This window comes from Peromyscus maniculatus, chromosome 10 (genome assembly GCF_049852395.1).
Source record: "Peromyscus maniculatus bairdii isolate BWxNUB_F1_BW_parent chromosome 10, HU_Pman_BW_mat_3.1, whole genome shotgun sequence".
Taxonomy (NCBI): domain Eukaryota; kingdom Metazoa; phylum Chordata; class Mammalia; order Rodentia; family Cricetidae; genus Peromyscus; species Peromyscus maniculatus.
This window is the reverse complement of record NC_134861.1, coordinates 100,610,531-100,635,239: the sequence shown is the minus strand read 5'-3', so window position 1 is coordinate 100,635,239 and position 24,709 is coordinate 100,610,531. Positions and strand designations below refer to the sequence as shown.

General features: G+C 38.3%; 1 protein-coding gene across 8 annotated transcripts in view; it reads left to right on the top strand.

Annotated features, from left to right (window-relative positions):
• Evi5 (ecotropic viral integration site 5) overlaps positions 1-24,709 on the top strand; it is a 153,005-nt gene that overhangs the window by 60,807 nt on the left and 67,489 nt on the right. For 6 of the 8 annotated variants that reach the window (XM_006985822.4, XM_076546939.1, XM_016004343.2 and 3 more), the window contains 6 exons: positions 1,617-1,677; positions 9,396-9,449; positions 11,355-11,387; positions 11,964-12,110; positions 22,666-22,800; positions 23,984-24,124. In XM_006985822.4, coding sequence (XP_006985884.3) covers positions 1,617-1,677; positions 9,396-9,449; positions 11,355-11,387; positions 11,964-12,110; positions 22,666-22,800; positions 23,984-24,124 — 571 coding nt within the window. The remainder of the gene's footprint in view (positions 1-1,616; positions 1,678-9,395; positions 9,450-11,354; positions 11,388-11,963; positions 12,111-22,665; positions 22,801-23,983; positions 24,125-24,709) is intronic. The other 2 variants (XM_016004339.3, XM_016004340.3) reach the window with 2 other exon arrangements.

Sequence of the window (24,709 nt, the reverse complement as noted above, 5' to 3'; positions counted from 1 at the left end):
TCCCAGCACTCGGGAGGCAGAGCCAGGTGGATCTCTGTGAGTTTGAGGCCAGCCTGGGCTACCAAGTGAGTCCCAGGAAAGGCGCAAAGCTACACAGAGAAACCCTGTCTCAAAAAACAAAAAAAGAAAAAAAAAAGGTTAGTATACTAATGAAGAATTATAGCGATTATAATTCTTTTCTAGCTTCTACTACTTGAATGATTCTTAGTCTAAGGTCATAGTTAAAATTCACGTCACTGGGGCTTCCGTGGTATAAAGTGTTCTGAACTATAGCATGCTTACAGTAGCAGGATGTTTGTTGTTCTTTCGAGACAGTGTCTCACTTTGTAGCTCAGGCTGGCCTTGAACTCTGGCAGTCCTACCTGACCTCCCATATAATAGAATTAAAGGTATATGCCCCCTTTGTCTGACTTCCTCCCTTTTTCTAAATAAAATATATTTTGTTCCTTTATAGTATTAATTCTGAGTAAAAGATACTCCCATCTCCTCCAGGTCCTAGCTCTATTAATTATTACTTCTGTATTTTATCTTTAACGTCTATTTAGTTTTTTATTACATTTATTTATTCTGTGTGTTTGCACTCATAAACAGGTCATCAGGCTTGGTAGTGCCTTTGCCCACAAAGCCATGTCACTAGTCTTCTCTCTCTCTGCCTTATTTGTGACATGGTCTTACTGTGTAGCCCAGACTCATCTCCAGCTCACTGTTCTGAGTCTTCCTCTTGGGTGCTGGGATCCCAGGTGTGTGCCACCACGCCTGGCCTTTTTAACCTCTCTTTTATTGTATTTCCTCTAAGAAGGTCAGTTTGTACTGAGTTTTGACTTAAAAGTACCAAAACAAAACCAATAGAGCTTTCCATTCTTTTTATGAAGTTTAATTCTAAAGAAATGAATAGTGGGCTGGAGAGATGGCTCAGAGGTTAAGAGTACTGACTGCTCTTCCAGAGGTCCTGAGTTCAATTCCCAGCAACCACATGGTGGCTCACAACCATCCGTAATGAGATCTGGTGCCCTCTTCTGACATGTAGTCATACATGCTGCATACAAAATAAATAAATGAATCTTTAAAAAAAAAAAAAAAGAAGAAATGAATAGTTTATAGTCATTAGCTTAGCTTCATATCATATATTAACTATCCTTTTTTCAATCATGAAAATACTCAAATATACAGAAAAATAGATTAGAATGATAAAATCCATATTTTATATCTAGCTTTAACAATTGTTAATACTTTGCCACATTTATTTTCCTTCTTAGAAATTATAAAGCAAAGTGCAGAAACTATGATGCCATATTCCCGGGTATCTCATGTCTGTTGGTATAAAATAAAGTTGGCTGCTTCCTTGACTTTCACAGCTTACCAGTGATGTTAAGTGTGTATGCCAAAATGTTTCTGCCTATATCTGCCTGCATCACATGCAGTGGTCCTGCATTTATCCCTGTCCTGATCTTTCCTCCGCTGCCCATTTGACTATTCTGCTGTTTTTTCTCATATAAATTATTTCAGGTTATACCTTGAGGAAAAATAAAGAAATTGTGTTTCATGTTAATATGTCCTTTTAAATTAAATAATTACTTTTGAATGAAAATATAACCAACTTTCTCCTTTGTTTTTAGACTCGAAAAAGAATACACTACAATAAAAACAAAAGAAATGGAAGAGCAGGTTGAAATTAAAGTAAGCATTTTGGGTTTTTTAAGATTGCTCTGGATCAGAAATTTGATAGTAGATGTTAGAATGAAATTTGTATTTACTGGCATCCTCCTGTAGTTGGAAGTAGGATGGTTTGACTGCTGTCCGTCAGGTGTGAAAAGAAACAGATCTTTCTTTCCTTGACTTGTTCCTCTTTAGGAGAAAACAGACCCATGGAAATTGCATTCTGCTTTAACATAACTGTCAAACTTGCAGAAAAGGTAGTTGTGTTGTGTTCTGGAGTCTAGAGCAGAGTCATCTGAGGCCGGCTACGTGGGACAAGTTATCTATGAACTAATTGTGCCTGTTGTCGCATGCGGGAAGCCTTTGGCCAGTGCAAATTTTTCTTCTTTAAGCAGAGATTATACGTTTGAATTATCCTCAGGAAAACAAGTAGATTTTCAATTTGAAGGACAAATAAATATATTCTATGTACTCTGGAATTCTTTTTTTTTTGTTTGTTTGTTTGTTTTTCGAGACAGGGTTTCTCTGTAGCTTTGGAGCCTGTCCTGGACTAGCTCTGTCTCCCGAGTGCTGGGATTACAGGCATGCGCCACTACCGTCCGGCCTGAAATTCTTATTTGTATCTCTTGTAAGCCAAGAAATTCCCTTTTAATTTATAAAATACTAGTTTCTGTAATAATATAGATAAGATCATATATATCTAGTACAGTGAGTTGACCTGTACCAGTAGAAAAACTAAGTTTGACATCTTTAGACCAATATAACAATTAATATCTATCTGTACAATGCCAGCTCAGCACAGTAAACTCAGATACATTTTCTCAAAGTTTTGAAAAAGCCTGGAACTTTTGTTTATTTGAGATAGGCTGGCCTTGACCCCCTCTGACCCTGCTGCCTTCATCCCCAAGTGTTGAGACTGTAGGCATTTGCCACCAGGCCTGGCAAAGCCAGACAACCCTCCTTCTTACTGTACTTGTGTATTTATTTATTTCTGTGTGACTGTGTGTGTGTGTGTGTGTGTGTGTGTGTGTGTGGGCATGTGTGCATGCACACATCATGGGCGTACTAGGGGATGACTTGCAGTTGGTTCTCTTCCTTCTACCATGTCTGCCTCAGGGATTAAACTCAGATCATCAGGCATGGTGGCAAGTGCCTTTATTGAGAGAGCCCATCCCTCTGGTTCAAGCCAAAGAATTCCTAAGAGCCGTTGGTGCTCTCAGAGTTGGAGTTTTGGAAGTTGGATTTTCTTCTGATGCTACAGGGTAGGAATAAGTGAATTATGCATTCCGATTGGCTGATCCAGTATCTAATCACCTTACATGCAATCTTTGGAAAGCCAAAATTCAAGCAACTTGAAGAAATGTTATTGTGTGCTTGGCAGTAGTTGGCACATGACTTTAATCCCAGCACTTGGGAGGCAGAGGCAAGCAGATCTCTGAGTTTGAGGCCAGCCTGGTCTAGAGAGTGAGTTCTAGAACAGCCAGTGTCTCGAAAAACAAAACTGAAAAAGAACAACCATAAAAGAAATGTTATTTATTTATTGGCAAGAGAGACAGCTTCATGGGACTCGATTCTTTCCCTCTCTTCTGTGGGTCCCAGGGATTGAACTCAGGTTATCAGACCTGACAGCAAATGCCTTACCTGCAACTATTTCCCCACCCCACAAAATAACCTTTTTAAAACAGACTTATTTATTTCATTTATGTCTGTGAATGTTTTGCTTGCATGTGTACGTCTGTATACATTGTGCATACCTGATGTCCTCATGGCTCAGAAAAGGGTGTTGGATCCCCTGGAACTGGATATAAAGCCAGTATGTGGGTGCTGAGAATTGAACCCAGGTTCTCTGAAAAAGGAACAAATGCTGTTAACTGTTAACTTGAAATAATTTTTATGGAATATCTTCTTTCCCCCTTTAAAACCATTTAAGTGTGTTTGGGTTTGACTTGGACCTGGTAAGGCATCAGATGATTACCATTAAGTGTTATTGAGCATGGCTCTAATACCACTTCACCATCCTGGGCTCTAAAGGGCTTCAGTTGAATGAGTGCTCATTTTTGGTTTAGTTTTCCTCAGAAGCCTTTTGAGTATGATTTTACTGTTTGCTAGGTGATCTTCCTCATGTCAGCTGTCTTCCATTTTCTAGATGCCTTATTCATATTGCTGCCACCTAGTCCTTACTAACAACAGTCTGAACATTTTCATAAAGAGAACTCTATGGTTCTCCTCCTCCACCTTTATTGTTACTAAGCTGCTGCTTTGGAGTTTGCTTTGCTTTTAGGGCCACGAGTGATGTCATACCCCACACTGGAGCCTACTGAAAGGAGAAGTTTTTTGTTCAGATGTGTGGGCATAGAATGTGGGTTATCACATATTTCAGACATTTGATACTGCAAATCAAGGTTCTGAGGATGAGGACCAACTTGTATTTCACCATGTTAATTTATTCATAGTTCTTTGAAATTAAGTCATGTAATATAGAATCAAAATGGCATTCACAGAAAAAAAGATCATTAGCTGTAACTGGAAGGTTCTCTCCCACCCACCAGTTCTCAAATAACTGCTCAGAGGCATATATTAATTGTAAATGTTTGATTGATGGCTCAGGCTTATTTCTAGCTAGCTCTTACATTTATATTAACCCATAATTCTTACCTTTGTTTAGCTACATGGCTTGTGGCTTGTTACCTCATTTTCTATATGTCTTACTTCCTCAACGGTTACTGGAGTCTGCCCCAACTCTGCCCTTCTTCATCTCTGTCTTTAAAGTACCACCTAACCTTATTCTGCCTTGCCACTGGCCAAGCAGCTTTATTTATCAACCAGTGAGAGCAACACATATTCACAGCATACAGAAAGACATTCCATAGCATTTCCCCCTTTCTGTCTAATCAAAAAGGAAGGTTTTACCTTTAACATAGTAAAATTATATACAACAAAAAGTTATCAAGTAACTATTTATATTTAGCAAAATTAAAGAAAATATTCTTTTATTATAACTAAGGAAAACTATAACTATCTAGTCTTCAACTCTATCAGAGACCTCAGAATGATATAATATTACCTGAGTAAACAGGAAGTGCAGTGCAAGCAACTTCCAAAATTCTGGAAATGACAGAGACATCTTTTAGCTGGAAGATTTCCTGTCTCGGCTGGGACAAATCTCTCCTACTAGCATCCCCCAAGTAAACACACAGATGTTTATATTCATTATAACTGTTTGGCCATTGGCTCAGGCTTTCCACTGACCAGCTCTTACACTTAAACTCAGCCCATTTCTGTTAATCTGTATGTTGCCACATGTTCCGTGGCTTTACCTGTGTGCCATTACATGCTGCTCCCTGGATGGCAGGATAGCATCTCTGTGTGTTCAAGGCCACACTAGGGAACAAAGCCAAGCGTGGTGACACACGCCTTTAATTCCAGTACCAACCATAGAGTCCTGGAGGTCTGTACAGACAGACAGTGACAAGGAAGTGAAGTAGCTGGGCTAAGATAGCCAATGAGAGGGCAGAACAGCAAGGCAATAAAGGTGTGGGTAGACAGGAAGTAGCTCACTTTTGGAAGCTGCAGAGCTGGAAATTTAAGGTTGGTGGCTCTCACTATTTCCCTGATCTCTAAGGCTTTCACCCCTATATTTGGCTCTGTTTTTTATTTAGTAAGACTGTTTAGAAATTTGTCTACAACATCTGGCTGCCTGGACAGTCACCCAAAGTTCTTTTGTAAAGTTGGAGTATTCGTCATCAGCCAACAGGCCTAAAGTATCTGGCAGACTTTTTAGTTAAACAGGAAGTTTGAAGGACTGTTCTACCTATTGGCAGAGTTCAGCAGTCACTTTCATCTGTGTCCTGCAGAATGTCTGGCAGTTTGTTCTATGAAGCAGGAACCTGAAAGACCATCCCACCTTGTTTTGGCAAAGTTCAGCAGTCACCTTCCTATGGGTCCTGCATGTCCAGTTTATACAGCATACTGTCAAGCAGTCCAGGCAAGAGAAGTTTGTTGCCCAAGTGACTAGCCTTGCCACATTAAAGCAAACTCCATAAGGGGTTTCTTCAATGCCCATCATCCTCTTTGAAGTAATTGGTGCTACCAAGAGCAGATGTGACTCACTGTCAAGTAAAGTCTGAGTTCTTAAAACATTTTAAATGCCATATTCTGTAGGTCTTTGAAGTGTTTTGAGATTATCTAATTGACATATATCTTTGTTTACCTAGAAAACTTAACTAATATGGCCATAAGTTTGACTATTAATCTGTATTTCTTAATTATACATTATATTTTTAAATGAGCTTCTTAAACAAGATAGAAATATACATACAGTATAACAAAATTGATCTTAAATTTGTATCAATAAACTAAAATCCATATCAATGTAAAATATTTTGAAATTAACAGTTGTTTTTTGGATTAAAGCAGATTCAATAATCTCTTTTTTATCATAATAATCTACTCTTTTCCCTATTATTTCTATATCATATCCCCCTTTCTTCTTTAGAACAAGATTGACTATGACCATTAACAATTTATAACCAATACCCCTTAAATGAAAACAAACATTCATAAACAATATTTTGGGAATTTGGGCATAGTTATTTGTTGATTGAGAGTGCTGAGAAAATTTAGAAGTATGGTCAAGTCCTGATTGAGGTATGCTGTACAGTTGGGCCATCTCAGCCGGCAGCCTTGAAGCTGTTTTAGATGTAGAACTCAGAGGAAACTGTAATAGAGGTGTATTGAAACACTGGATCATCTGGGCCATCCATTTTTATTAGTGTCTGGCCCCCTTGTTCTGAAAATACATAAACTTTTAAAGGTAAAATATATATATCTGTACTAATATAAATATGAACTGTATATTGTACATAAATCAGCCAAATAATTTTTTATGTCTGAGCACGTAAAATACACATCACGTGTTTTGTAGTCACTTTGGGTTGATTTTTCCCATGTCTGTAGTCAGGATTTTCAGGAGTCTTCCTCAATCAAACCTGATTTTTCTTAACTCAGAAAGAATCCACAACCTCTTACTTTCTGTGGAAACGAAAGCAGAACCTCTTTCCCAAAGCAACACATCCCCAGACTCAAATTTTAGATATTTCTAAAGTGTATAGGTTGGTTTAATCCAGTTTTTATAACCAAATGTCTCTCAGCAATTATCATTTGTTCATTAGTTATCAAAAAATTTAAAGACAATGCAATAACATACCATATCCAGACTCTGTATATTTTCCATCCTTAGGTGGATTTTTTTTTCTTAAAGTTTTTTTTTTTTTAAATGGTTTTTATTATGTATACAGAAGAGGGTGCCAGATTTCATTACAGATGGTTGTAAGCCACCATGTGGTTGCCGGGAATTGAACTCAGGACCTCTGGAAGAGCAGTCGGTGCTCTTAACCTCTGAACCATCTCTCCAGCCCCACCTTAGGTGGATTTTTAATATATATTTTTTATCCTGTTTCTTTTTAAAGTACTTTATTATTTTGTTCTTAAACGATTTTCTATATATTCTCTCTCTCAAGCCCACGCATGTTCTTTAAACATACTGTGACCTGTTCTTACTGTGTATTTCTAAATCCACCATGAAGCTTGTGGCTATATCATGAATCCTAATTGGTCTTAATAATAAAAATCTGGAATCAGATATTGGGTTAAATGCTGAAAAATCAGAGAGGCAGAGCAGCCAGCCAACAGAGAGTTCTTACCTCTACAACTCCTCAGACTGAAAAAGGGGTGAGCTCTTGTCTCCTGCCTTACATTCCTTTCTTGGCCCAGCCATATCACTTCTTGTCTCCACCTCCCTAGTGCTGGGATTAAAAGTGTAAGCCACCACTGCCTGGCTTGTATGGTTAACCAGTGCTAGCTCTGCACTCTGATCTCCAGGCAAGCTTTGTCGGAGCACAGAGTGTCACCACACATGGCTGATTCACCACTTTGTACCAAGGCCTTTGTGAGACTCTGGAAATCCACCATGCAGCTTAACTCATGGTAGCTGGCAGCTGTCTAGAGACTCATCTCTGCTCTGTTGCTGGCGCCCAGTGTGGCTCCATTCCTGTGCATTTAGAACCTTTCTTTTTTAAGCTTCCTCAGGTCTTATGTGGAAATTCCTGCCCTGAGTTGAGCCCCATAATTCTTATCTGTATTTAGCCATGTGGCTTGTGGCTTGTTATCTCATTTTCTGTATGTCCTGCTTCCTTGGAGGCTGGCTGGAGTCTGCCCCAACTCCGTCCTTCTTCATCTCTGTCTTCAAAGTACCGCCTAACCTTATTCTGCCTCACCATTGGCCAAACAGCTTTATTTATCAACCAGTGAGAGCAACACATATTCACAGCATACAGAAAGTCATCCCACAGCAATTAGCCAATGATTTAATCTCTATATTTTCAGAATTAAAGAAAAGCTTTGTTTCTTGGGGAAGTTGTATCATGTCTCACATAATATTTTTTAGTCTTAGCTACATGTGTGCTGTGCAGGTGGTAGGTAATTGTGGATTGAGAACCAGCTGGGTTAAAAAGTGGAACATACTAAGTAAATAAAGTATATGAAAGGAAAAAAACAAGTAAAATATGTTGATCTTTAAGGTATTTTTATCTTAAAATATTTATTGTGTGCTTGCATGTGTGGTAAATGCACGTGAGTGTTCAGGAGGAAGACAGAGGACAACAGAAGTCTTAACCCACTCTCCACGTTACTTCCCTGGGTCTCTCACTGAGCTGGAAGCTTGCTTACTGTTCAGCTAGCTGGCTGGTTAGTAAACTCTTGGAATCCATCTTCTCTCCAACCCCCAGTTCTGGGGTTATGGGCACATGCAGCCATGTCCAGCTTTTTACATGGGTGCTGCGGTTCAGAATGTTTCCATAGCAAGTGTTTTCACCCATTTCACCAACCTTAACTTGTTCTTCTCCTTCATGTTTGGGCCCTTCCTTTGTCCTCTTACTTCCTGTTACTTCCATCACTGCCTTCTTGTATGCTGGCTATTGCACCCAGAGCCTTACAAACTCCAGGATTCTTGCACTACCATGGACTGAGCTAGATCCTCAGCCTTTGTGTTTGGCTTTTATTTTGAGGTAGGTGATCACTGAATTGTCCATACTGGCCTTGGACTCACTTTGTAGCCCAGACGGCCTTGAACTTGTAGCTTCCCTGTTCCCAGCTTCCTGAGTAGCTGAAATTATAAGTACAAACCATAGGTCTGCCTGGCTCACATCCTGTTTTCACCTCTTCATCAGGCAGTGAATGGTCTTGTCAGGGGAATAAAGCAAAGAGTGGGAGAGCAGGGCACCATTTGTCTACATGTGCACATGGGTGTGCGCGCACACACATTTATGTATTACATTTAATGTTTAAAGTTTAGTCACAGCTGGGATGACAAATGGGATTGTTTCCTTTGCCATGATTCTTATACTAAGCCTTTGATAGTTCAACACAGGATAATATAACAGTTACAGTTATTTCTTACTCCTTTTTATTTTGTATGTCCATTGGTGTTTTGCTTGCATATATGTCTGTGTGAGGGTGTTGGATCCTCTGGAACTGGAGTTACAGACAGTTGTCCACTGCCATGTGGGTGCTGGGAATTATTAAATCAGGGTCCTCCAAAAGAGCAACTAGTGCTCTTGACCTCTGAGCCTGTCATTTCTTATTGTAAAAGGTGCTACATTATCAACACTGTGACTTAGGGGTCTGTTTTTTCTCTCTCAAGATTGCTTGCAAACAAACATTTTTTTTCTTTTTCTTGGCAGAGGTTACGCACAGAAAATAGGCTTTTAAAACAGCGCATTGAAACATTAGAAAAAGTAAGTAAAATGACTCTTGCAAGTTTCTGTTGAATGCTTATTGTTTAAATATAACAACTCGAAACAGAATTTGGCGTTTCCACCCCTAAGTTGTGGTGCTGACCTCAGCCTTCCTGGCTTACTGTGCTGGCTAGTTATTAATAGTGAACATCCGTGGTAAGGCTGAACTGAAGTTGTTATTAGAGTGACATACTGATATTGTTTGCTTTTTTTTTTTTTTCTTTTCATGAAACCTCTGGAAGTATGACTTAGTTGGGAATACATTCTGACAGAATGTTTTAAAGATGAATTTCAAATGTTACTGAGTTTTGAGCCTCATGTTTTCATTGAAGTGGCTCTTTTAGGCCTATAGCAGCTTTATATTTCGTCCAAGTGACTGATTGCCCATTTTAAAATCTGTTTTCATGTTGATTTTCAACACTAGGTAGTTTTATAACTCTTTGGTTTTTAGAATTGTCTTGTTATCTACTCATTAGTGTTTCCTTTTTGTTTCATGTAAAATAAATAACAAGTAAGAAAATTTTCATATTTTTCTTATTGTGCTTTTGATAGAATGTGTTTTGTAGTTGTGTTTTTCAGAGTGAATTGACTAATATAGTTTAAGAGTCTTCTTGGACTAGGCATGTAGCACAAAGTCCTGAGTTCAATCCCAGCACCATGTAAACTGGATGTGGTGATGCATGTTCATAATCCCAGCACTTGGGAGGGGGAGGAGGGCGGGTCAGAAGTTCAAGTCATTCTTGGCCGTATTGTGAGTTTCAGGCCAGCCTACTGTCTCACACAAAAACAACCAACCCAACAGATTTCCTTAATTGAAAACAGCTGAATCCAGAAGCTAAAGGTTGAGAGTAAGTTGATGTGAATCTGCCCCTCAAGATATTACCAAGTATATTTAAAATCTCTGAAAATTTATAGATTAATATCCAAGAAAGAAATAACCAGAAAGGGAGATAGTTGCAATGTTTGTCTTCTATTCTAGAAGCCTCCATGATTTTATATTAAGTAGTGGTGCATAAGGACATGATATTCATTACAGGTCTATTGATGGTGTAATGATTGCACATACTTTATACCAAGTCAAATGTAGTTCCTCTTGTAAGATTGGATTGAAGTGGCTTGGAAGGCAATTTTACTTTTTGGTGATTCTACACGTATATTGAGCTTATTAAATCCTTTTAATTTATATTATCCCTGCCAGCACCAAATACCCAGCTTGCAGTAAAATATGCAACTTAAATGATTTTCATTATTAGAGTTAGATATTTTCACAGAGAAAGTGATATTTCATCAAATCTTTAGAACAAGAAAGAACTAAGAAGGTGTAGTTTAGTTTTATGTCTAGAAGGATAAGTACCCATTCTCACTGGCATGGGACCTTAGTTTTGACTTAGCATTTAGAATTCTCTAAGTCCATAGGTCTCAGTTGAATTCTTGAACCAAAAGTGTACTTCCTTTCTTATTGTTAAGAGTTTAAGTTGAACTTACGAATTTCTGTTACCCTCTTTCCTGCCTTGTTTCTTGGATACTGACGTTGCACCCAGTTGCTGCTGCGTTTTGTGGGTTGTGTATTGTTGTGTATTCCTCCCTTTCTGGAAGTGGTTTGATGATTATGATTAGGCCTAGAAATAAAGATTTACAGGTATATTAAAAAAAAAAAGTTGTTTGTCTTAAGTAATAAAAGATTTATCTCTTCTAGAGACATGATTGTCTGTAATGTCCCTATTTTGATTTATTTTAAGATTTAAAAATAAAAACACATTTATTAAAAAGTTTTAATTTAAATGTCCATTTTAATTACCAATGAAAAGTAGATGAAATTTGGGTCTCGATGTTTCTTCTTATTCCTAATTTTAACACTTTGATATCCTGTCTTTTATATTTCTATCTAAATTTTTCCTTTTATAGGAAAGTGCTTCCTTGGCAGATAGATTGATACAGGTATAGTTTTTTTTAAATTTTATCTTTTTTATTTATAGTGTTTTCACTAACCTCTAAAGAAAATCCTAAACTTAGAAATTCATACTTAATGCATGCAATTTTACATGCATTTTCCTACAAATAATTCTTTGGGCTGGCATATGGATTTATACTTAATGTTTTGATAAATGTATTGTTAATTGGATGCCTATCTCTCTGCACGTTTTAAAGCTAACCTTATTTTTAAAGTATTTATTTCAAATAGCAAACAGTGGATTCTGTGACATTAACCACTGTTTATTGAACATTTTAGCCCTGCATGTACAACTCAGTAATATTGCATGAATTGCATTTTTTATCAACTAAGAGAATTATTCTTAAGACTGTCAGATGAAAATTTCATTTAGTTTCCTCAAATTTGCTAGAGCAAAATAACAAGCTTCTAGCTAATAATTACCTAGGCTATTCTGTTCTCTGAGGTTTTTTTTTTTTTTTTTTTTTTTTAACATTTCAAAAAATAACTAAACCTCACAAAGGCAGTCTTTCTTAAATCTATTCTAAATTGCTTTATACACACAAAAAAACTTATGTCCTAAGGGACAAGTGACAAGAGCCCAGGAGGCTGAGGAAAACTACCTCATAAAACGGGAGTTGGCCACCATCAAACAGCAGAGTGATGAGGCCAGCGCTAAGCTGGAGCAGGCTGAAAGCACCATCAGGGAGCTCCGGCACCATCATCACTGGGTAAGGAGTTGGCAGCCTCTTCATCTTCCCCGTAGATCACATTTGTGGAAGCACAGCGCTAAGAGAACTGTTAGAGCACTCCTCTGTGTGTTCTGTAATTCAAAGGAGTCCTATTGTGGCCACAAAGATTTCTGTTCTTTCTTATTTTTTGTCTGTGGTTTTGTTAGAAATAGATAATATTTTCTTTTATATTATATTCTAAGTCATAGAAAATAAGTAATGTGCAGCTGCTTTTTAGATTTTTAGATATCTTTTATAGGAGGTGATCCTGACATCAACTAGTTTTTGATCATTGTAAAGTGATTACTCATCATTTAGAATATGTGCACTTAAAAACTTTCATAATGTTGACAGTTTATATTTTAGCTTAAACTTCCCATATCAGAACATTGAATTATGAGTTATAGTAAATGCTTACATTTACTTGAAGAGGAAAAAAGTTGTCAGATGGGGGAGTAATTCTTAAAGAATATAAATTGCCACTGGGTGGTGATGGTACATGAAAGAGCATTACTTCCCCCCCACCCCCAAGACAGAGTTTCTCTGTGTAGTTTTGGTGCCTGTCCTGGATCTTGTTCTGTAGCCCAAGCTGGCCTCAAACTCACAGAGATCCACCTGGCTCTGCCTCCTGAGTGCTGGGATTAAAGGCTTGCACCACCACTGCCTGGCTCTAGGGCATTACTTTTATTCAGTAAAATTAAGAAACATCGTCATTTGTATTCAGAAGTTAGATGACTAGAAGTGAAAAGAGCAATGAAAGCCATAAACATGTATTTTTTTTTTTTTTTTTACTATTAGTGAAGGCAGTTAAGAAAAATGGGCATGTTAAAGTAGTATTGAAATGACCACAGCTGCAATAGTTTGTGAAGCAGAAAAAATGGAATTCTTAACAGTGAGACGGAAATGATTGGTCAGTGCAGTGTGGTCTGTTTGGAAGGAAGTAACTTACTGTGTGTGCATTGGCTCCAGCTGCAGCTCTGAGGCAGTAAAGCCACAAAACATAAAAGACCAAATCAACAGAATGCTGGTTTATAGTAAGAGTGGCATTTGTAGACTAAATGTGACAGAGAATCTCCAGACTCAGTTTTGAAGGCTAAATAGACCTGCATTATGGAGCTAAAATTTACCAACGCAAAAGCAGATCCTCACTTCAGAGTTTCCCTTTCCCCACAAAGAGGATGATCTCTCAAACTACAGTAAACTATAGGTCATGGAGATAAAGCTATGAGGGTGTACAGAATAAGTGAAATTTAGTAGCATAGCCTTGAATGAACTTCCAAGTTCAAATTGTATATCTGAGATATTAAAATGCCTTGCAAAATAATTGTAGAAATTGCATTTTCAGAAAATGAGAGATACAGCGGGCTTTGGTGTAGACACGTGCATTTCTCACAGAAAGCAGTAAGTGAAGGTTAGGTTTGTTAATGTGGCTTTGCTTATATGCTTCATTGAGAATTCAAAAAAATCTATTTTATGGCTTAGTAAAAGCTAATTTTCTGTGTCAAGACAGAAAAATGTTATTTCTAGAGCTATAGCTGAAGCTTTATAAGTTATTTGATAAGTTATTAATGGACCTTTTTCTAGTCAAGACAGAAATAAGATGAGAGTAGTCAATGTAAGTGGTTAAATATATCAGAGACTCCTGGGGGTTAAAGGCTTTGTTGCTCAAACCTGTGCACAGCACATCATATCAGACTGTCCATGCGCATAGTGTTCAAGAACGTCATACACGTTTAGTGAATTATTTTAAAAATGGAGCCAGTGTTTTAGATGATAAGCCAAGACTAATTCTAATATTAAGTGTGGTGGTATTGTGTTCCCCGAAATATTGTGCACTCTAATAAATTTATCTGGGGTCAGAGAACAGAACAGCCACAATATTAAACATAGAGGTTTGGCAGTGGTAGCATACACCTTTAATCCTAGCATTCCAGAGGCAGAGATCTACCTGGATCTCTCTGAGTTCAAGGCCACACTGGAAACAGCCAGGCGTGGTAACAAGAGCCTTTAATCCCAGGAAGTAATGGCAGAAAGCAGAAAGGTATATAAGGCATGAAAACCAGGAACTAGCCTGGTTAAGCTTTTAAGGCTTTTGAGCATCGGTTCAGCTGAGATTCATTCTGGATGAGGACTCAGAGGCTTCCAGTCTGAGGAAACAGGATCAGCTGAGGAATTGTCAAGGTGAGGAAGCTGTGGCCTGTTCTGCTCTCTGATCTTCCAGTATTCACCCCAATACCTGGCTCTGGGTTTTGTTTTTATTAATAAGACCATTTAAGATTTGTGCTACAGTTAAATATTACAAACATTTCATTTCTATTTAGAATAAGAATAAGATGAAAGATTATTTCACAAAATTGATAGCCCTGCCCTTAGAATTAAGATTGAAATATTTATCAATGCCTTATGTAACAAAAGTATAAGAGATGTGAATTGAAAGAATCAGAATCTTGACGTACATTGCAAAGTAGTAGATATGCTAGTGATGGGAAGTGAGTACAGTGTGTTGCTAGATATTTTGCTTATAGTCTTCCTTTAAATACAACTTTTTGAATGTTTGAATTCATATAATAGTGTTTAAAATCCATATCCCAACAGGAGATAATGAGTTTCTAATACAACTTCCTACTACTTACTTCCGTGTTAGTAGCATTTTATATGACATGAAGAGCTTTAGGTTTTATATATGGAACTAGGTTTTAGTCCTATTTTGCTAACTGTGATCTTTGATATTGAATGTACTTTTGTTTACTTTCAGAAATGATTTAAGTAGAGCTAGACAATTCCAGGTCTCTGATTTTCCCCCTACATAATTTGTCAAATTTAAGTATGTAATTTGATGTGTTTTAAATGTAGAGGCGTTGTGTAACCACTACAATAAAAATGACAATTCCATCACTCTCATAATGTCCTGTGTGAGGGTTCATTCTCCACCCTCATCCCAGCAACCTGTGCCTAAATACTTTGTTTGGACTCCTCTAGAGTTTTCTATAAGTGGAATTGTAAGATAGACTTACATGTCTAGTTTCTTTTAGTTAGCATATCCATTTACTTTCATTTGTATATTTTGTGATTTTTTTTCTTGTGATAAAATATATACAACATAAAATTTACCATTTAAGTAAGTGTGGTTCAGTGGCATTGAGTCTGTTTCCATTGTTAGTAACATTACCACTGTTTATAAAAATTTCTCGTGGTTTTAAATTCTATACTCATTAAATAAGAAACAAATAAGCTTACTGTAGTGAAAAGGCTTACAAAAAAAGGATACATCGGGTTGGGAATTTAGCTCAGTGGTAGAGCGCTTGCCTAGCAAGCACAAGGCCCTGGGTTTGATCCTCAGCTCAAAAAAAAAAAAAAATAATAATAAAAAAAATTTCAAAAAAAGGTTACATTTAGTCAGCATGACTACAGTAAATATGTACTGACAGAGCTTGAGAGATGGCTCAGTGGTTAAAACACTGGTTGCTTTTTATAGGGGATACAGATTGTATTCCCAGTGCCCCCACAGTAGCTCCCAGCCATCTGTGATTCCACTTCAATTCCCTCTTCTGTTTCTTCGGGCACCTGGCATGTGCGTGGTGTGCATACATACATGCAGGCAAATGCTCACTATTTAAAACAAAAAACAAGATGTGCTTACAGGAGCACCCAGAGTTCCTGTGCTGGAGCAGCAGGGTGATCAGGGTGGGATCAGAAAGAAGCAAGTGAAAACCCCCTCAAGGCTGGCCTTGGATCCACCTTAGTAAGGACGTGCTTCCCTTTAAACTAGGTGAGAGGTCTGGGACTAGAGAAGTGAGTTGCAGCAGGTCACCCGTCCCAGGGCTGTGGGACTATAGCCCCCAGAGCATTTGAGAAACAGGGAAGGTAAGGATTTGTAGCATCTGGATTTTCACCGATTGATGGGGAGAGAGTATATTTGGCAACTGGTGGCTATAGAGGCTATAACTCACAGCCAAGCTTTCGTGTGATTTCAGGATATGATACTTGAATAGGCCAATTCAGTTTGTTGTGCAAGAGGACAGATTTTATGTTCACCTACTTAGGAATGTGGTGAGTGTATTATCCAACTTTCAGGTTACTGTGACAGGTCAGGTGGAGCATATTGACTCTCAGGGAGGAAGATTATTTGGGTCATGGTTTTAGCTCATAGTTAATTGGATCTGCTTCTTTGGGACAGTGGCAGCATTTACATCATGATGAGAACTCAAGGTGTAGAAAGCCTGTTACTCAGGGGCTGGAGAGATGGCTCAGAGGTTAAGAACACTGGCTGTTCTTCCAGAGGTCCTGAGTTCAATTCCCAGCACCCATATGGTGGCTCACAAACATCTGTAATGAGATCTGGCTCCCTTTTCTGGCCTGTAGGGTTACATGCAAACATAATACTATATACATAATAAATAAATAAATAAGTAAATCTTAAAAAAAAAAAAAAAAGCCTGTTACTAGCAGCCAAGAAGCAGAGAGAGACACCCGGAACCCAGTGTCTCTTTGGAGGGCACACCCCTAGTATACCTCCCCTGCCCCAACTGTAGCCCTTTGGTTGGTTTTTACTCTTTGCTCTTTTGGGGCCCACCCCCAGCTTCTGAATAAATCCACATGAAGACTTATTCTTTCTTATAAAAGCCCAGCCTTAGCTTGGCTTATTTCTTGCCAACTTTTCTTAAATTATGCCATCTACTTTTTGCCTCTGGGCTTTTCCCTTTCTCTATTTCTGTATTTCTTTTCTTTCCTTTTTATTCTATGCCTGGCTATGTGGCTGGGTGGCTGACTCCTTTTTTTGCTCCTCAATCTCTCCCAGATATCTCTTCTTATTTATTCTCTCTGCCTGCCAGCCCCACCTATCCTTTGTCCTGCCTTGCTATTGGCTGTTCAGCTCTTTATTAGACCAATCAGGTGTTTTAGACAGGCAAAGTAACATAGCTTCACAGAGTTAAACAAATATAACATAAAAGGATATAACACATCTTTGCATCATTAAAACAAATGTTCCACGGTATAAACAAATGTAACACATCTTAAAATAATATTCTACAACATACCCCATTTCCTAAAGGTTCCATATTCTTCCATGTCATTTTCTCTGAGGGACATTCAGGATCTAAACTACAGCACGTGGCCCCTTAGGTGAATGAGGTGGGTTTAGTTGTGGAGATCTGGAAGGAACAGGCTTAATAGGCTGCTGTATGGCCACTGAAAGTTTGTGTAACTTGACAGCTGAGAATGACTCTTGCCCACTATGAATTTTCAAGAGTTAAAGATAGAGCCAGTGTGCCCACAATTTTATGCACAATGTGCTAATTAATTAAATGGTGGTTTGAATGAGAATGGCCCTCATAGGCTCGTATATTTGAATGCTTAGTTCCTGTTTAGGAAGTATTTAGGAGGTGTGGCCTGTTGGAGAAGGAATGGCAAGGGGTGTGGACTTGGAGAATTTAAGCCTAAGCCAGGTCCAGCCTCTTTCTCTGCCTCCATCTTGCTGATCAGATGTGAGCTTTAAGCTACTGCTCCAGAGCCATGCCTGCCTGCCTGCCCCCATGCTTCCCTCCATGATGATCATGGACTAACCTTTTAAAACTGTAAGCAACCCCCAGTTAAGTGCTTTCTCCTTTAAGTAGCCTTGGTCATGGTGTCACTTTACAGCAATAGAATGGTAACTAAGACGTGTGTGTGTGTGTGTGTGTGTGTGTGTGTGTGTGTGTGTGTGTGATGGAAAGTCATAGCATCTGTATCAAAGTAGACTTCAGAATCAGATAGTATCAGGACTGTTCACAAAAGCAAGTGTCAGCTCTCTAGTGTAACAGTGTAACAATCTAACTTAAGATTGTGTATATTTAGGAATATATAGCATTCAGTGTTCCTATAGAGGGTTTTTGATTCTTAATTAATAAAACAGGTGATATGAACAAACTCACAGTTGTAGTCCTTAAGAGTTTGTTTTTTAATTATATATACTGTGTGTGACTCTGTAGGTTTGAACATATGTGTACAGTGTCTACAGAGGCCAGAAGAGGGCTTCTGGAGTTGGAGTTACAGGCAGTTGTGAACCTCCTGATGTAGGTGCTTGGAATTGAACTCAGCTCCTCTGGAAGAGCAGTGCTTACTTTTAAACCACTGAGCCATCTCTCCAGTGCCAACACAGTTGTAGTCTTTAAATACTCTGTTCCAGTAACTGGTAAAAGCCAGTTGGTGACAGATCATTACTGAATAGTAAGTCTGAAGAGTTCTGTCGCTACATTGAACTGATAGGCATTTATAAAACAGCATCAAACAACTCAAAATACACATTATAGTATGTGAGGAGTGTTTATAAATCTGGCTCATAAAGTTTAAGATATTATATTTAATATTTTTACATGCATATAATGTGCTTTGAACTCTTAAATATTTAAAAGAATTAAAATATCTTCTACTTTTATCAGTATTCAGTTAGAAATTAGTAATAGAGGGGCTGGAGAGATGGCTCAGTGGCTAAGGTATTTGCCATGCAAGGGTTTGGATACCTGGAATAAATGCTGGGCAGGAGTAGCATTCTGTCTGTAATTCCAGCACTTGGAAGAGGGAGGTGGAATCCTGGAAACAAGTTATAGCCAGACTAGCTTGTATTGGCACAATAAGCTTTTGGTTCAATTGAGAGATCTTGCCTCAGTAAATAAAGCAGTCAAGGAAGGCTCCTGTCGTCAACCTTGGGCCCCTACACGCACACACTTGTAACACACAACACTTGTAACACACACACACACACACACACACACCACTTAGTAATGACACCTGGGAAACATTAGTAATAGACACCTGGAAAATCCCTAAATGTTTGGAAGTTAATACATCTTTACATATGAGTCAAGAGGGGGTCTGAAAAGAAACTGGAATATACTCTTAATTAACTGAAGACATAACATATGTACACTTGTGAGCTCCATCTACTGTAGTGCTTAGTAGAAAAATGTAAAACAATGCTTGTGTTATGAGAGGCACTAGGTCTTACACCAATACTTTGTTTTTCCCTTAAAAATATAGGTATATGAGAGCAAACTGAACTTAAAGCAAACAAACAAAAAATAAAAATATCAAATAGAAAGCTACACAAAGCAGAGTCCAGAGAATCTGTGTAACAAAAAGCCGAGTCTTTGAAATGATCAATGATGTTGATAGTCCTCTGTCTATAATGACTCAAGAGGAGAGAAACAGTAATCAGGATCTAGAATAACAACAACTTTTTGCAGATAGAGCTCAATTGTTTTATTTCATATTCAGAATTTTTCTCTTTCCCAGAGTGTCATTGTGTGTGTGTGTGTGTGTGTGTGTGTGTGTGTGTGTGTGTGTGTGTGTGTGTGTTTTGGTTTTTAGAGACAGGGTTTTTCTGTGTAGCTTTGCACCTTTCCTGGATCTCACTCTGTAGTCCAGGCTGGCCTCAACTCAGAGATTCGCCTGCCTCTGCCTCCTGAGTGCTGGGATTAAAGGCATATGCCATCACTGCCCGGCCATTGTGTTTTTTATAAACAAGATTCATTTAGACGTTTAGATGAGAGAAAACATTGTAGACTAATTCATCTTGTTTTTAATCAGAGAGTGAGTTGTGTCCTAGACCAGTAATGAATTTGGTGACCAGGCTTAGGTTGGTTCCTGTAGCTTCCCTGTAAAGATGTGTCTTTGTCTTTGCAACTGTTAAGCGGTCTGTTGCGAATACTTTTGTACCAAATAACTACAGCTAACTACAGCTGTTTCTTGGTATCTTTAGGATTATTGATTCTAGGAAGTCCACTTAAATTTATGGCTGCTCAAATCCTTACATAGCATGGCATCATATTAGCATAAACCCTTCACATACCTTCTGTGTACTTTAAATGGTTTCTAGGTTACTTATGCCTAATTCAGTGTAGTTAACATGTAAATAAATAGTTGTTATATATTGCTTAGAAAATAATATTAAAAAGATATATTTAATATAGTTGCAGATTTGTGAAACTTCCCATCCTTGGGTTGTGTCCATAAATACGGAGCCCACTGGTGTGGGGCTCCATCTATCTGTCTCCAACTGTCTTTTATCTAAATGTTTGGACATCCGTGGATCTCTCTAAAGTTGGTTATTTCATTAATTTTCCAAAGTGGTGGTTTTCATTTTTTCCTCACTTGTTCTGCACTTATGAGTGTTCTTCTGAAAGAATATATTTCTTTCTTCCTTTACCTCTTTTTTTCCCTCCCAACCCTCACCAGAGCCTCTTTTGTATCACTCTAGGTTCATAGACTTTTGGTTATTCAATATTTCACATGCTCTTTAATGGTTTAATGCAATTGGTATAATGATATGTTATACTCATTTAAATTTAAAAAGTGTAAGGCTTGCCTTTTACTTGTTTATCGTTGGAAGTTGTGAATTTTCCTTAATAGTTTGAGAAAATATGTTCAATAACACATCGGGGTTTCTCATTCCTGACTTGTTCATTTGATTTGTTTTCTTTGTAAAATTGATGCCCTCTTCTGGTCTGTGAGGGCATGCACACATACGTCATGTATTTTTTTTTTTTTTTTTTGATAGGGTGTGGGTTTTATTTTTTTATTTTTACTTTATTTAAGATTTATTTATTATGTATACAGTATTCTGTCTGCATGTGTCCCTCCAGGCCAGAAGAGGGCACCAGATCTCATTACAGATGGTTGTGAGCCACCATGTGGTTGCTGGGAATTGAACTCAGGACCTCTGGAAGAACAGTCGGTGCTCTTAACCACTGAGCCATCTCTCCAGCCCACGTCATGTATTCTTAGACATACACATGTAAACTTAAAAAATAATCATCTTTTAAAACAATTTTGGCTTTGATCCAAAGGTTAAATATTTTATATTTATATATAAACTTTGTCTTTCATTTTTAATAACAAATAAGAGGTCACCACAGTGAGAATATTTGTTTCCTTAACATTTCTTTATCATTAACAGCAATTAAAAATAACTGGAGATAAATTTCCATTTTAGAGGATTTATGATTTTTTTTAAGTATTAGAAGGAAATCATATTTAAATGATAGATTTTTTTAATAGTATTGGGATTTGAATGCAAGGCTCATGCATGCTGGACGTGTGGTCGGTCTAACCAGCTAGCAGTATCCCCAGCCCTCTTTTTACTTTTTGTCTTGATACATGGTCTTACTAAGTTGTACATAGTGACCGGAATTTACTCTGTAGCCCCATCTAGCTTTGAATTTTTAATTCTCCCCCTTAGCTTCCCAACTGCTTCAGTTATATAGGCTTGTGGCACTATGCCTGATAGATTCAAAACATACGCACGCGCGTGCGCGCGCGCGCACACACACACACACACACACACACACACACACACACATTTTGGGCATATGGATAGCAATGATTGTGAACATTTTGGGGGGCCATGTATTGGAGGAGATCAGAATATGCATTTTTGTTACAGAAACCTGTTGTGTAGTACTCTGCCTTTTGTAATTGTTTATTTCTTCCCAATGTTTGTGAATGTGACAGTCACATGTATTATCTTACTATTTTAGTTTGTATTTACATGTACTATTATATGTTGTCTTGGGAATAAGTAAAAACAATATATCATTTTTAAAAGTAGCTCTAAATTGCTAGGTGGACATTTGAATAAAATTAAAACATAGAAATGAGGGTGTTTACCAACACCCTTAGCTTTATTTATTTATTTACTGCTTTTCTGCTGCAGCTTTTGTATGGAGTGGGCTTTAAGAAACTGCAGGTGGCCTCCTGGCGCCTGTGACACCAGTGGAGTCGAGAGGGGAGGGAGGAGTCAGGCCTCTGCTCTTCTCCTCTTACACTAATCCATGCACGTGTTGTAAAGAAATTGGCATGTCTAAAGCAAATGCAGTTTTGCTGCTTTAGGGTTTAAGAACTTCACCTTGTTTGATGTGCCATTTTTTACTTTCAGTTCATTTAAATAGAATTTTTAGGCTTTAAATGCTTCTGTAGTCTAGTGAACTAAATAATCAGTCTTAAGATACATTATCCATACTGAAAAGAGTAAAAGGGAAGTTAATGTTTTTTGTTTACCTCAATTTTAAATAATATTTCAAACATGCCATCCACATGAAAATCATTGAGTTATTTTATGTGCTTATTTAATTTGGTCGTGGTGCTGGGAGTTCAGAGCAAGGGACTTGCACTGAAAGCCAGTTTGTGTCTTTTAATAACCACACTCAGCAGGGATTAGGCAGATTTCAAGTACTAAGTGACCATGTGAAGCTAATGGTTACCCTGCTGTCTATAGAGTCAGAACAAATTCTTAGTATCTGGAGAGTGGACGGAAAGAAGATAGATGCTTTGTATGAACAGGGTTGAGGAGTTGGATAGCTTGTTACCAAAACCAAAGACACTAGAACTGGGCTTTTTTTCCTTTCTTTCCTTTTCAAACTCATTTGTTGGGAAAAAGGAAATAATTTGGAATACTGGGTAGATCGAATTTTACTTTTTAGTTGCCCATGATACCCACATTATGTCATTACTTTTCCTGTATGTGTATATTTACATGCTTGTGTTCCCATAAGGTTTCAGTCTATGTCTGTACCTTTAGCATAAATGCAGCTCCACCTACAACGAAGATTTTGTGCTGCAGCTGGAGAAGGAATTGGTCCAAGCCAGACTGAGTGAAGCCGAGTCTCAGTGTGCACTGAAGGAGATGCAGGATAAAGTGTTGGAGATAGAGAAGGTAAGAAATGGCATAAGTACTTCTGCTTCCACATCTGACAGGAGCCGTGCTAGGTACCTTACTTGCTGAAGAACTGAATTAGACTGGATGGGAGGAACTATGTATTAGTTACTGGATCAACAAATAAGGAGATGTTGCTGGTTGGTAGATGGTAGAGTGCTTGCTTAGGACATGTGAGGTCCTGGCTCCAGGCCCCAGCTCCACATAGAGCAGGTGTGGTGGCCACATCTGCAGTCCCAGGACTCAGGATGCAGAGGACATAGAGCAGGTGTGGTGGCCACATCTGTAGTCCCAGGACTCAGGATGCAGAGGACATAGAGCAGGTGTGGTGGCCACATCTGCAGTCCCAGGACTCAGGATGCAGAGGACATAGAGCAGGTGTGGTGGCCACATCTGCAGTCCCAGGACTCAGGATGCAGAGGACATAGAGCAGGTGTGGTGGCCACATCTGCAGTCCCAGGACTCAGGATGGAGAGGTAGCAGTTCAAGCTCAGCTTTGGTTATGTGGTGAGTTGGAGGTCAGCCTGGTGCACATGAGACCCTTTCTAAAGGGAGAGTGGAAAGGCAACAAATAAAAATAACTTTAAAGCTGCCAATTCAGAAATTCCTTTCATGTGTCTGTGAGTTCAAGACTGTTCTTTACCTCCTCCTCTTCAATCAGGTTATTACTGTAGCTCTGAGTACAGCTTAAGAAGGGAGTGCTGATACTTCAGCAGTTCTTTATTTTCAGTATTGTTTTAGCTCTTCTGGGATTTTTTGTGTTCCCATATAAAATTGAAGATGGATTTTTCAATTTCTTTGAAGAATTGTATTGGAATTTTTATGGGGATTGCATTGAATCTGTAGATTGCTTTTGGTAGGATGGTCATTTTTACTGTGTTAATCCTACCAATCCATGGGCATGGGAGACCTTTTCTTCATCTGATGTCTTCTTCAATTAAGAGTGCCAGTTCTTCCTGGTAACTTTCATACAAATCCATACAAATTTCCATATTTAAGAATACAAAATAGAGATGAATTCTATCCCCAGAGTCCACATGGCGGAAGGAGAGAACTGACTCCTGCAGGTTCTCTTCCCACCTCCACAGATGTATGCGTGCACACACACACAGGCATACAAAACTCGTTTTTAAAAAAAGTGGTAAGTTTAAAAAAAGAAATCTCAATTTTTCTCTGACTTTAGAGGAACAACTCATTTCCTGATGAGAATAACCTTGCGAGGCTCCAGGAGGAGCTCATCGCCGTGAAGCTGAGGGAAGCTGAGGCCATCATGGGTTTGAAAGAACTTCGGCAGCAAGTCAGAGATCTGGAGGAGCACTGGCAAGTATGTCGGACTGTCTGTGCTCTTCCAAAGGAGCTGGAGCCAGAGTACTGAGTTTGTGGGGATTTGAAATACCTGGTGACCAGTAGTGGGTGATGAAAAGCAATCTTGCTTAGTGTCACAATTGAGAACATTTACAACTTGAAAGTACATTAAAGATGTGCTTTATGTAATTCTTAAAGTGAAACAAAGGATAAAATAGAAACCAAATCATGTTTTTATTATTGATTTGAACTCTTGCATTGTTCTACTTTCCCTAGAGAACTGTAAAGAAATATTCCTCTTACATAGTACAAACTTTTCTTTTTTAGTAAATATAATTTTTTTTTCGAGACAGGGTTTCTCTGTGTAGTTTTGCGCCTTTCCTGAGTAAATATAATATTTTTATTCTTTGAGAATGTCATACATGTGTGCCATGTGTTTGACCATATTTACCCTCGTGACTCCCCAATCCTCCCAGACACACAGTTTACCTTCCCGTCCAACTTTAGATCTCATTTTTCCTTTAAACTTACTAGTCCAATTTATGCTGCCCGTATACTCACGGGTGTGGGGTCATCCATTTGAGCATAATTGACCCACTAGGGG